The following is a 14,447-nucleotide window of genomic DNA, read 5'->3' on the forward strand; positions in this document are numbered from 1 at the left end:
CAATAATTCCAATAAGTATTCCAAAATGTATTCACTTCAGGTTTACGAAAGTAACTGTAATCAGATTACTCGTTCTTCAAATGTAACGCCAGCTGAATACAGTTAGCCTACTTGATTTTTGTATTCTGATTACGTAACGCCGTTACAAGTATTCCGTTACAACCCAACCCTGCTTCTAGGCTACTGTCCCGCAGCTCCAGCCTCTCTGTTGGACTCTGTCGCAGCGGGGCTACTGCTGTGGTGCGGAGTGCATTAACCAGACTCTTCACAACGAAGGATCACTTCTTCTTCAGGGGAGGGAAGGTTTTGCAGTACGCAGTCTACTGTCCCGCAGCTGCTGCCTCTCTGTTGGACTCCGGTACTGCACCTTACTCACGAGACGTTGTAAACAAATAAATGGGTGGGGGGCGAACGCAGTAATCACTCCGCTAACGCCACAGTCACCCCCGTCGTGCGGGCCGGATGAGAATGTCTGGCGGGCCGGATGTGGCCCGCGGGCCGCCAGTTGGTGGTCACTGATATACAGTATTGATTGTCCTTCCTCCTTATCTTCCAACCATTTGGACGCAGACTTGCATTTCCCCATAACGATGTTGTTTAACAACCGGCTCAAACGGATCAAGCAGATCTGATTGAGCGCGCGATGTCCTGTTCAGATGACGTCAAACCCAACGGGATGCCATAAATAAACTACACAGAATCACACTACACACCTATGCAATGATTACATTCAGGCAGACTGTAGAACACAACCTCTTTGGACGATGTATATACTTATTGAAAACAAGCTACAAAATGTAATACCTTGGAAAATGCCGTTTAATACTTTTTAATAGCCTCAATTTTCACTAAATTGATTTATCAACTTTTAATACTTTTTAAGACCCCGCGGACACCCTGTTTAGGATTAACAGTATGTCCAAGGCCCATGAAAATGTTATGTCCACAAATACACACAGCACAAATTAAAATGTGCTGTTGCTAGAGTAATACAAATGTGTGTAAATATCAGAAGAAAGTGTTCAACTTTTTATGTAATGTGATGGCAAGATGCTAAAAACATTTCATAAAATATGTGTACCACTTTAATGACATGATAATAATGATAAGAACTCATTCACTTTAGGTAAAAATAAAGTATTTTTCTACGTTGCAAGGATGGAAAGCCTACCCTCTGTGTAACGTAAGACAGAGGTAGATGTGATGCAGGAGCTCACCAGTTAAATATACATGTCTGACACAAGCCTGAAACTGAACGCCTATATCTACATTTAGCCCCATTGTATCCTCATACGGCCATCTTTATTTTAGTAGGGATGAGCACATGTTGAGCATGAGGCAGCAGAGAATCCTTCTACAAAACGACAGCAACTAGTTAGTCTGATAAACAACACGCATGTGCAAAAAACTAAAGTAGATATAAAACATCTTCAATACATGCACAATTAAAATCCAAAGAAAGTGGAAGCTCAAATGGTAAAATATTGTGTCAAAAGGGATGGTTTACCTGGGCCATTGCCATTCACGTGCATGGTTTGTGCCATGACTGCAGCTGTGTGCTTAGTCCCGCAACAAGACCTACTGCGGTCATGCAACTGCCATGCATCAAATCCAGATTACCATGCAACCTGCAGACTGGGACAAAACACAGAGGGACACATTTTAATCACATTGTTGGTAAAAGAGTCCCATGCTGACAGGTTAGCAGCAGTTGGAGAGAGCACTTTAGATCAAAGAGCTCTGCAGATATCCGTATCATACGAAATGAAATCACTTTAACCAACACAGAAAATCACAAGACAATTATACAACATGACAAGAGGCGTGTCAAGCAAACTGAGGAGTCATGCATTTTATTTTCAGTGCTTTCAAAACTAAAATGTGTTCTAAAAGGTGAGATGGCAACGTTAAAGTAACTGACTTGTTGGAAGAACAGCTTCAAAATGTAAGACAAAAGACAACAAAACAGTTTCAAAGTTTGACCAGTGGTGGAAGAAGTACTCACACCTGCAATCTAATTAAAAGTACCAATACAAACATGTTTAGAAGAAACCCATTGCTGCTGTAGCTTTTTGCTGTTTTAAGGATCTAGTTTTAAGTCGATTGGTGAACAGCTAAGAGATGTCCACCAATCACAACAGAACCAGCCAGCTAACCAATCAGAGCAGACTGGGCTCTGGTTTCAGACAGAGGGTGATACAGCAGAGGGAGCATGAGGAAAATAAAGAGCTTTCTGAACATTAAAGCATGGAGACATGTCACAGGAGAGGCACAAACCTGAAAATGATCCAAATAGGGCCCCTTAAAAATATCTGAGAAATATTTGATAGTTTATTTGGGTAACAACCGTCTCATTCTTTAACAATCTATGTTGTATTAAAGCTTTTAAATGTTATTTTATTTTCTTTGAAAGGTGACTATTAAGTAAAGTATAAAGGAGAATAAAATGGAAATACTCAAGTACAGATTTCAGGTACTTGTACTTTCCAGAAGTGCAAAGCTTGAGTCAATGTGATTAGTTACTCTACATTCCAACGCTGCAGACGTTCAAATATGTAATGTTTCGTTACACAAGAACCTTTTCTTTGAGAAAGTTGTAGCCCACTTTAGGGGATCGACTGCGCCGACCTCTGCTTATTCACAGGTGTGTCTGTATCTGACATTTATGAACATAGAGGTCCTGTGTGCACCAGCCCCGCTCGTCATCAATGGATACATTATGAGCAGGAACAAAAGAGCTATTCTCTTATAAATAAAATAAAAGAACCATAAGTCGAATTCATGGGTCTGGTTTGTCAAATGAGCATCTGGAGGAGTAAATATGCAGACAAAGTCGTCTCAGATAGAGCCAGGTTCCCTTTTTATACTCTCTCTGACCTCAGACTATAATTACCATCTCGGCCCAGTTTATCACTGGCTCTCAAATGGCGCATTTCCATTGCAGGGCCTCGCTCGGCTTAGTACGGTATAGTTAGGCCTCGTTAGGTCTGGCTCTCTTTATGTTGCGTTTCCATTAGTTTAGTAGGGGCAGTAACTATAGTAACGCATTGTAGGTGGAGCCGTGACGTCATCTTCAATGCGAACCACAGAAAACCAACATCAGCCGTTAGCACTTAAGCTCACAGCTGCTCATATCTGTTCAGAAACTCAGGGTTTCCCACAGACTATACTTGGGCGGGCCGCCCAGGTATAGTAACGGCCGCCCAAGTATATTTCGCGACCCTTTTTTTTTTCTTTTCTCAATAATCTTTTTTTTTCCATCCGCGATCACGACGCCATCTGCGATTGATTTACTTGTGAACAATGATCCCTCGCTCTACGCCTCCTGTACCCAGTCCCGGGCTGGCCATCAGGAGGACCGGGGGGTTTCTCGATGGCCAGGCCTGTTAAGTGGCCTGCCTCACACAGGGTGACTGGCTGTCTACATGATGTGGCCTGCCGACATGGCCACTGTCATACAGATCATAAATCAAAGCCCTTGATTGGTCTCTGTGTGTCATTCAAGCTTCAAGGGATAACCTCAGCTCAGGTGAGGTAAAGGACTCTGAGTGTTTAGATAGTTAACTTAGTCTAAGTTCTCAGTGGGTCTCAAACGGTTTGGTCACCATTTATGTAAACACATATTTCCATTTGAGGGGTAGTGATTAGTAAAATATGCATGAATAAAAAATGTAAAAGTTAAGTAGGGGAAAAAACAGGTAAGAAACTTTTACAACTTGTTGAGAGCTAAAACTAGTCTTTGCTGCTGCCTCAAAGAGGAGCAGGGGGGAGAGGAGGGAGAGGCTGATTCAGGAGCCCAGACACACTCACAACTATAAATGAACCAAAAATAAATAAACAAGTTTCAGTGTTTTTTCATATTGGAAATGCATATGTTATTGGTTTGATTTTATGATTATTGAAATGTATACAGTTAGGTTTCATATAGGTGTTCCCATAGATCTAGTCTCTTTATTTCCCCCTCAAAGTGCACCAGATTGATGCATTTAACTCCAAAATTAAAACAAAAATCTTAATGGGGAGCATGCTCCCGGACCCCCCTAGAGCAGTGGTTTTCAAACTGTGGGGCACGAGCCCTAGTGGGTCGCGGAGGTACTGCAGGGGGGTCGCGGGAAGATTTTTTTATTTTATTATTTTCTCCTTTTAGCTTTTTGAAGCACCTTGAGATGACGTTTTTAAAGTGCACCTATATAAATCAAATATATTGTTATTATTATTATTCAATTGTAAACAAACACTGCTCGAAAATATCTCATTAGTCAGAAAGCTGTGGGCATAATGCTGCCTTTTGCAACATTACTTGTGTGAGATAGGCTTTTTCTGCTGTTGCTGCCATCAAAATGAAATACAGATCAAAGCTGAACATTGAGAATGAACTGAGAGGGGCAGTCTCAAAACAACAGCCCCGGTTTGAGAAGATCTGCAAGGGAAAGCAAGCACACACAAGTCATTGATAAGCTAGTGTGGAATAGGAATGGTAAAGTGATGTGATCGTTTGCAACCTGCAGTAGAAATAGTAGTTTATTAATATATTTTCCTTAAAGAAATTTGAATTTAAAAATCTACTACTCAGGGAAGAAGGCCAACCAGTTTTAATTAGGCCAAATTAATTCACAGTATCTATTACAAGCACTTTTGTTCATGTGTAATCCATAATAAAATATAAAATGATAGTTGGATCTTTGTATCTTCTTATTATTAGCAGAGAAAATGTAATGTTTTTACAACAATATACAATTAATCCTACCAATATAGATGGGAACCGGGTTGGGGGGTCCCGAAAATATTTCCAATACCCAAGGGGGTCCCGACTGAAAAAGTTTGGGAACCACTGCCCTAGAGGATTTGAGGTCACCCCCACTTAAAATCACATGGATAGGTTCCTAAATACATTTACCATTTTTTTTTAAATGGTAACCCATGTCCATATGTTTATTTGTGGGTAGTATATTTAAAACTATAGGGCTATCACTATGGGCCCTGCCTGTACCTGTTCGCTCTGTCATCGCGTGAAGGGTCTGTTAACAAGCGACCAACAGAAAGGTTAATGTTGTTGCACTTGCATTTCCAAGTTACATTGTAGACCTTCAACCATTAAAATATTCTTTAAATAAAATCCTCAACCAGGCTGACATGTGAATGCACTCCAATAAAACCGTCTTGCAAAAATAAAATACAACATTCATGACAAACTCCTGATATCTCCATCAGTAAAGGTCATACTGTATACTCAGCGTTTCCCACACATAGACTATACTTGGGCGGGCCGCGCAAGTATATTTCACGACCCATTTAGGTTGTTTTTTTTATATATATATATATATATATATATATATATATATATATATATTTTTTGTATTCGTCCGTGACCACGACGCCATCTGCGATCGATTAACTTGTGGACAACTTCTGCCCTGTTAAGTGGCCTGCCTCACACAGGGTGACTGGCTGTCCACATGATGTGGCCTGCCGACATGGCCACTGTCATACAGACCATAAATCAAAGCCCTTGATTGGTCTCTGTGTGTCATTCAAGCTCGGGATAAGCTCAGCTCAGGTGAGGTAAAGGACTATCTGAGTGTTTAGATAGTTAACTTAGTCTAAGTTCTCAGTGGGTCTCAAACGGTGTGGTCACCATTTATTTAAAACACATATTTCCATTTGAGAGGGTAGTGATTGGTCTAATGGATAGTGAGGTGGGCTGAAGATCGGAAGGCTGTGAGTTCAAATCCCGCAAGGAACATAACCACTAGTGTGCCCTTGAGTAAGGCACTTAGCCCTTAGTTACTCCAGGGAGAATGTCCCTGTAATCAGTCATTATAAGTCGCTTTGGATAAAAGCGTCAGCTAAATGAAATGTAATGTGATTAGTAAAATATGCATGAATAAATAAATACAAAGTTAACTAGGTGATAAAAGGTAAGATACACTTTTAAAACTTGTTGAGAGAAAACTAGTCTTTGCTGCTGCCTCAAAGAGGAGCAGGGGGAAGAGGAGGGAGACAGGAGAGGCTGATTCAGGAGCACAGACACACACAACTATAAATGAAACAAAAATAAATTAATAAACAAGTTTCAGTGTTTTTTTCATATTGGAAAAGGTATGTTATTGGTTATGGCCATGATTTTATGATTATTGAAATGTATACAGTTCTGTTTAATATAGGTGTTTCCATAGATCTAGTCTCTTTATTTTCCCCTCAAAATGCACCAGATTGATGCATTTAACTCCAAAATAAAAAATTAAATCTTACCGGGGGGTAATATTTCCCTGAAGAAGAGTGTCTGTTTTTGAATAACCCAGGACGAACCCGTAGTCTGCCTCTTGGTCAAATTGACACAATAATTTGGGATTATAATACAAATTTAGGACAAAAATATGATGTAGTCTGAAGCTAGTGTACTGGACTTTCTTTTTTTTTTAATCCCAGTAATAACAGAAATGGTCCATAGACAGACACCATTGCGTGTATGTATTGCAAAACTATCAGAAAGGCACAACTTATCAATAGTCTTTACTGTCAGTAGTTATTTTCATGGCAAGGTTTCAAAACACTGTCTGGATCTGCATGTTGCAAATCCATGTGTGGGGCGTGCATCTAAATAAAGCAGGCTAAGTTCGTCATAAAGTCTGATTATAGATCTGATACAGAGAGCTACGAGATACAAATCCACCGTTACAGAGCGCGCCAAACTGTTCCAACAACCAAATAGAATTTAGTCTATAGTCCCTCCTACTTTCTCACACATTTAAAATTAACCTCTGCATTTGACAAATGAATATTTTGGGAAGCTTCTTCAAAAGAGTCTAGATGCCTTTATTAGGTTGGACACCATCTTAATGTTGTTGCAGTAAAATATTTGATGCCACATTCCTGATATGCAAGACACTTCCTTACACCATCAACAGAGGAACTCACAACAACAACAATAATAATAAATAAAAGATGTGCATACAGAGACAGAAGGAAGAGACTGGCATGTCACCAACAGGAATTATGCTTCTTCATTCGAAACGGGGACAAATACAAGCGTAAACACACTACATCCCAGTATAAAAGAAACATGGTGCACGCTGACAGATGAACAATATCCCAGTTTAACAACGCAAGTCAAATATTTCATGCTGACCTTGTGTAGCTTTCAGACGGTAAACTTAAAAATAATTATTCAGCAAGCAACTCAGCCCAAAATCAAAGCTCTTTTTTCCCAACTTCATGCAAAAATGTTGAATCAAAAAACACCATTAAACTGACCAAACATCTCCCAAGCGTCCAGTTCCATGGGCTACAAGAAAGTGAACCTGAAGGAAGGAGCAGGAAATACTCAGATACATGTACATCGTGCAGTCAAAGAAAAGGAGAAAAAAAGCTTGCATCACCAGCAGCATATGACAGAAGAAAACGCATTGTTTCGCACTTTCAACACAGTTTGCAAACATTAGGCTTTTGAGAAGAAGTAAAGCTGCTCCATACATTTGTTCCCATTTCCACCGGGTGTAAATATTGTATTAGTGAAAGCTCAAATGTAGCTTACAGCCCGTTGCAACAACAAGGCGTCACCGTGGCCTGTTGAGCAGAGTAATCCTGCAGGATCCTACATCACTGTAAAAAGGGTTGGCATTTTGGAACCAGTTTACAATGGTTCAATCAGACTGATAATGTTGAGGGATAAACAAACAGACACTGAGCAACGGTTTATAAAAAAAGAAGTAGTAAGCAGTCATTGGAAGAAACTGGAAGCTCCACATTAAAACGGGTAAAGATTTAAATAGGAAAGGGTTCTGCTTTCAGTGTCAAAGACCATACGAATGACAAATAGGGCTGTAAACTATTTGAGTTCAAACCAAAAGGTGTTCAGTTTAAGATGGTATAAAACAGGAAAGCAGCCATTTTCTCAAGAGAAACAAATCTTTAAATTGTCTGTTGAACTGTGAACAGTCTTTTGTTATCTTATTGATTTGTCAACTGATCGTAGCAGCTCTACTGACATATACAAGTTTCAATATTTTTAGGCCATTTCCACCTTTGCGATCACATTACCGAAAAGAAAATCACTTAAAATGTTTACTTCTGGAAAAATACAATTAATAAAATCCAAGTTTTATCAGTGTTCTCCCGTTACGCAACACAGTGGCAACATTTTGTTCTACTCTTTGGTGCCTAATGATCTCTAATGTCAATAATACACAACTTGTGTGATTTATACAGTTAAAATAGCCATTACTGAAGGAAAAAAGACAAACATCAATAAAACAGAAAACTGTTGTACAATCCAGTACACCAGCAGCCATGTGGTCACATTTATTTTTGTCATCACATGGCAACCACAACACTGCCATTCTGTCAATCATGCAGCTTACCCGTTACTCTCATTCTAACTTCCTCCCACTGCTCGCAGGTAGCAAACACTGACCGAGTCCACAAGAGCCCCCCGACAACGAGCATATACCCAGCAGCCCTCTGAGCGAGGGGGGGGGATAAGTTTCACGGCTAAGATTAGACAACTTCCTCAGATGACAGGCAAACGATCTGTGTCCTATAAGAGGAAACGGGACTTTAGGCCGTTTTGGGAAGAACCGACCCCTAGGCTGGGCCTCCAGGTGAAACGCATGGCGAGCTAATGTGGTTAACAACCTGCGGTCACTCTTATGGCCTGCGCTGACCTTCCACTCGTGGATGAAAAACAGCTAACGAGGCAGACAATGGAGCGTGAATGGAAAGCCTTCTCATGGGTGGCACTGGTTACATATTAACTAACATGGCAGCCTTTCCATTCAGCAGCTAAAGGTGAAGACAGAGTAAACAGGAAGTCAACTAATGTAAACCAAGATCAGCCAAGGAGGCCTTCGGGACAAGCAATGGTGTTTCTAAATAATGCAAGGCATGCAATACTAAGATAGCACATTTAGCTACACAACAGAACAAACTTGATACAAATGGGAGTTTAAACCAAACTATTTTAATCTAGGGAAATAAAGGTTAATGAGGGTGATAATTAGGCTTGCAAGAGTAGGACAACAATTATAAATTGCGCTTATTTTGACTGATATTTGCCTTTACGAAGTAGTGTATTTACTGCAATTTGGATATTGCACAAGCCATATAGCAATTTTGATTCATAATGTACCCCTACTTATAATCAGACAGTGTGGTGTAACACTATAGAAATACGCAAACAATGTTGGCGTTTTAATTTAAAAAAAGAAATGGATTAAAAAGCACAAAAGTATTATCAGCTAAATGTATTTATCATCATTTTGTAACTGGGCCATTATCATTGAAGCAATTACAAGGTATAGCTGATAGACCTTTGTGTGCTTTCGGAAACATAGGCCTATAAACAACAATACAAATCAGAGTGCTTAAGAGGGATTACATTCATTCAGAACGTTCACAGTTTACTTAGTGAAGCTTCAAACATTCAAACTGTGGCCATAGGCACAGAGGACATCAAGCTGATGAACTGTGGACAAAGGCAAAGCCTTGTAGATGACCAAGTCAGGTGTGGCATCATATGAATCAATAGCTCTGCTTATTTACTGAAGTGTCATGGAAGAAGTGACAAAGGACTCGTTGCAGATAAAAAGTAGCTGGTTTCAAAGTCATAACAGGGCAAATCAAAATATTACTTTTACACTAACTCCATGAAGAATAATCCAACTAATCTTTACAAGTTGTTAGATATGGAAAAAAGGATATAACTCAACATAATGCACTGAGAAGGAACATATTAATAAGTAGCCTGATATGATCTGTAGGGACTCGAGTGTAGCCGTTAGCCAACACAAACCTGAAGAACTTGTTTTGTTCCCTCTCAGCTGTTCCATAAATATGACAGGAGCTGTAGGTGCACATCAACTGATTTACAGTGACTCAGGTCGGGTTCCTCTTCACAGGGAGGTGCGCGTGTTCAACGGAAGACAGGCTGAATTATTTACTGTAATACGAGACGCTCGACATGCAAGACCAACAGAAACAGATCATTACTAAATCAACTAGTCTTTAAGACAGCTGCAAGGATATGAAGTAGATTCATTGATTGCTCAACCGTTGGCAAATTCATTGGCACTTTTCAAGCAAAAACATCCAACATTACGTAGTTTCAATTTCATTATTTTTGGGATTTCTATTATGTGATAGTAAATTGAATATATCTTTATTCTGGACTGACAGTTTGGGGGGAGTGAAGGAAAACAAGAAGACATCTTTACCTCCCTGATCAGGATTATTCTAAAATTACAAATGATAGTTGAATTGGTTGCAGCTCAACACCGAAGAGCAGTGTCCGGTCAGAGACGGTGGGCGAAATTAATAACAAGCAAAGCAAGAAAATTAAATATTGAAAAGTTCCTAATCTTGAACACAAATTGTCCATCCTGAGAGAAAAGATAACTCATTTGAGGGTCTTAACTTGCAAAGAGAAAAATAAAATCCCCCAATGACTAGGGATGGGTACAGAGCCCCGGTATTAAACGGGCCCCGGGGCTGAATTATTAAAGACAGTGGTAACGTTAAGCTCCGACGTTATCGGTCTTTTTATCGGTACTGGAGACATGTCAAAAATATATGTATTATTGCTACACAAACATTATATTGCAGTTTTAGTGTCACCAACTCCGTTTCTAATACGCAAAAAGACACACACACACACACACACACACACACACACACACACACACACACACACACACACACACACACACACACACACACACACACACACACACACACACACACACACACACACACACACACACACACACACACACACACACACACACACACACACACACACACACACACACACACACACACACACACACACACACACACACACACACACACACACACACACACACACACTCCGTGGTTTGGTTAAACTTTACCCGTCTCGATGTGGACAATGCTCGTTACCAAAAGTGCAATAAGAGTTTAACATGTAAGGGCAGTAAACTGAGCAATTTGTCTAAACATTTAGCAAAAGCACACCACATTCAGACGGAGGAATGCACCGGGTTCGACTGTCTTCCTAGTAGCGCTGTAGCCCCCCCCCCCATCCACGAGTAACTTTTCTACGTCAGGTGTCATGTATGCTAGCAGCAACACGGAGTTAACTCATTATTCAAACATGGGTTAATGATTAGAGGTAACAAGAGTTATTTAGTTTGTTAAAGTTTCAGCTATTCTGTTTACAATTAAATCACATTATTTAATGCGATTTGTTAAAACATTGTTGTTTCTTTTGAAGTGAAATATTATGCATTTCATTTAAATAAAAAGCAATGTTAGTTTTGTTCACCTTTTTTTTTTCTCCAAAAGAACCGATATGAGTACCGTTAAAAGACCGGACCGATAAGCGGTATCAATAAAAGTAGTAGTACCGTTAAAACCATAACAATACCCATCCCTACCAATGTCAGGATTCAAACTATACTTGCATGTCATTTGTTTTTCCTTTAAAATCACCTAATATGGAAGGGTAAATCAAATGCTCCGAGTGTACAACGAGATCCATTAAAGCCCCGTGACTATGTCAAAGTACAATTGGAGTGAAACGAGCAAGAAACAACTTTAAAAACAGGAGTTTTTCAAAAGAATGTAGCAGGAAGAACCACACAGAAAATACAAAGGCTTCTCAGAAATCAGGTCAAACTTCAGCTTTTACCCACATGTTGGCAAATGTGTAATAGTTGCTGCTTGTGTGGTAAAAACCAAGTTGGAATCTGGATATTCTAAACAATCTCAAGTCGAATAGGGCTTGATGCATGCAGTGTGTCGAGACCTTTATGTTTGCCATATAAAAAGGGACAAACTTAAGTCCTGACAGGATGTGGTGCGACAGTTCACATTTTCCACAGAGGAAAAAAAACGAAACACAAAGCTCGGGGTTTGTAACTTGTGTGTCAACAGTAAACAGCCTGAAAAGTTGAGAGGGCTATAAAGGTTGCAAACCCGCTGTGCTGAATATTCAACAGGCTTGTTTTTCCCCTAATAAAAAGCAGAGGTTACAGAATGGAGGGGAAAAGCCTTCAGAGAAAAGTGGCATGTTTTGATTCTGCTGCATCAAAAATGAGCTCAGTAGCATGAAAACTGTGTGTGTGCTAAACAGCATGTACGGAATTGTATCTTTCCACGGATAATCAAGATTGTTGCACACAGGTGGGTTTTCCCTACTTTTTTTTGCAGTGACTAGATTAAACACAATGCATGTATGCACTGGTAGATAGACACACGTGCTAATGTGAACATGTGTGTGTTGGCATAATTGCACAACAAGCAGCGGCCATTTGTCATCTCAGCTCTGCATCTGGCGCTCATTAGGAAATGCCTTTGAAGCTTTGCAGAAGAAGCTGCTGTGTGGACCGCGGCCAGACGCCTCAGCGCTGCTGTTCACTACCGCTTTGCTGAGTTTTAGCCGGTGTTGACCCCCAGCTTGTGCTGTCCAACGGTTCGTTTCCCTTTGATGTCGTGCATGAGCCTGCTGAGTTCAGCCGGCCTCAAAGCCTTTCAATTATCCCAGCAAGGAGGGAGGAACTTACAGGAATGAAAAAAGTCAGCTGAAGACTTTATGAGTCTACAGACGGGAGGGTGCTAAGTTACAAAAGCAGAAGAGTAAAATAAAACACTTCCAGCAACATCCATGTAGTTAAAAGTACAGACCTTCCATGCTAACATCACAATTCTAACATGCATCCGTTTAGCAGGTAGCATTTGTTTATTAGCACAAGTACACCTGAGGCTGATGGGAACATCATTAATATTGCAAGTATTTAAATCATTAAGCAAAATACTGGACATATAGATATGTTTGACCTGGTGGAAACACTACAGAAAATGCACCACCAAAGTTATTAAAAATTAGCATCAGGGGGACATGAATGTCTAAAGCAAATGGCATTAATCCGTGTTGACCTCCTGGTGGCACTACAGAAAAGGTCAGGAGTCACCAAAGTCGGTAGGAACCTTCTCTAGGGACCATTCACGTCTGCACACAATTTGATGACAATCCATTAAATATTCTTTATATTATTTTAGCTGCAGCTTTAGCGCTATGATGCTAGCATGGCTAAACACAGTGAAATAATAGATTGAATATCAAATATTGGGACATTATGAAGGAAAATGCCTATGGATTAAGATGTTTAAATGCTAAGTTAAGCATTGCAGATGTGTTAATGTTTCCCCAAATCTCCTCCTGAACTTCTATTTGTACGGCAAACAATAGTGTGTTAAAACGTATCGAATAAATTATAAAAATAAAAGAAACAAGCACTGTACCTTTAAAAAACAGGTTCCACAAGTGGGTAGGCATATGTAAATTAAAACAATCAACTAAATAACTAACTAGCAAATCAACAGCCTTGCAATTAAAATGCCGTCACAAAAGTGAACTCTTCAGTCGAGTCGTGTTGCTGTATTATCACACGTCCAGTTATTTCTGCTGCCATTACATGCAACTCCTTCCGATTGCTCCTCTGGCGCAGTAGCTGCCGTACAGGATAAACATAGCCTTTAAGAATGACAAGACAATTATGGAAATCAAAGAAAATTATATTATTATGTTCATTCCTCATACCATGTCTAACCTCATTATATCCCTTTTAGGAAAACTGCTACTAAAATGTGTGAAGTCTATGCAGTTAGCCTACCCCTTATTGAACGCAAGAGTGGAGACCACATGTGGAAAAGGTGCCTGTCATGCTGCTCCCTTATTCTAGGAATGTGCTTTATCTGGTTCAACCTTTTTATCTGGACAGCTGCTCTCCAGAGGTTCAGCATCCCCTGTGAGGATTTTGTGCAAAACTAAAAATATGCAGATTTACCAGGATCCACCCCTCTATCTTTCTACCACAACATTTCAACTCCAAACGCTACAATAAAAGGTTGTGAACAAGATTAATTACCCAAAACCTAGCTGTAAGATTCCATAGTAGATTTGCGCAAGTTAGTTGAAGATGTGGTTATGAATACCCACATGATTTATTCTTCTGGAAGACGACTTGTGAAATAAAAACCTGGCACTTCAGCTCTGTGCTCCACCTACGATGTATTACTCTGCCGGCAGCTTTGCCAAGTTCCAAACAATGGGTCAGTTTTTAATTGGTTCAACTATGATTTAGCCTTCAGCTTGTTTTAGGTAATAACACTTAATTTGTTTGCGAATAACAAAAGAAGATCCTATTTTTTCATTATCAATCCTAAGAAAACAAACCGTTTTTTATTCCCTCCTGTCTCTCCCTCACTGTTTCCCAATTGTTGGTATATTATTAATCAGCCCTTTCAGCTCAGTGCAGAATGAAAAAGTGGCCCTGAGCAGCTTTAAAAAAAGGCGTTATCCCCTCGTTTCCGCACACAACCTTTTCCTTTAAAAACTGAGATTTCTTCTTTTCACAACACTGCCCCCTAGAGGAAACACATCTAAGGTCCTGGGAGCATGTTGCTCAAAA

The 14,447-nt window shown here is 39.9% G+C and overlaps 1 protein-coding gene across 2 annotated transcripts in view; it reads right to left on the reverse strand.

Annotated features, from left to right (window-relative positions):
* The window catches only part of kank1a (KN motif and ankyrin repeat domains 1a), a 66,624-nt gene that overhangs the window by 27,055 nt on the left and 25,122 nt on the right, over positions 1-14,447 (reverse strand). Inside the window, exons 1-2 of one of the 2 annotated variants that reach the window (XM_034092002.2) lie at positions 8,361-8,632; positions 1,508-1,635 (exon numbers count right to left, since the gene is read on the reverse strand). In XM_034092002.2, the coding sequence (XP_033947893.1) occupies positions 1,508-1,544 (37 nt within the window). In that variant the 5' untranslated portion in view covers positions 1,545-1,635; positions 8,361-8,632. Of the gene's footprint in view, positions 1-1,507; positions 1,636-8,360; positions 8,633-14,447 lie in introns of those variants that run through there. The other variant, XM_034092001.2, reaches the window with a different exon arrangement.

The sequence above is a fragment of the Pseudochaenichthys georgianus genome, chromosome 9 (genome assembly GCF_902827115.2).
Source record: "Pseudochaenichthys georgianus chromosome 9, fPseGeo1.2, whole genome shotgun sequence".
Taxonomy (NCBI): domain Eukaryota; kingdom Metazoa; phylum Chordata; class Actinopteri; order Perciformes; family Channichthyidae; genus Pseudochaenichthys; species Pseudochaenichthys georgianus.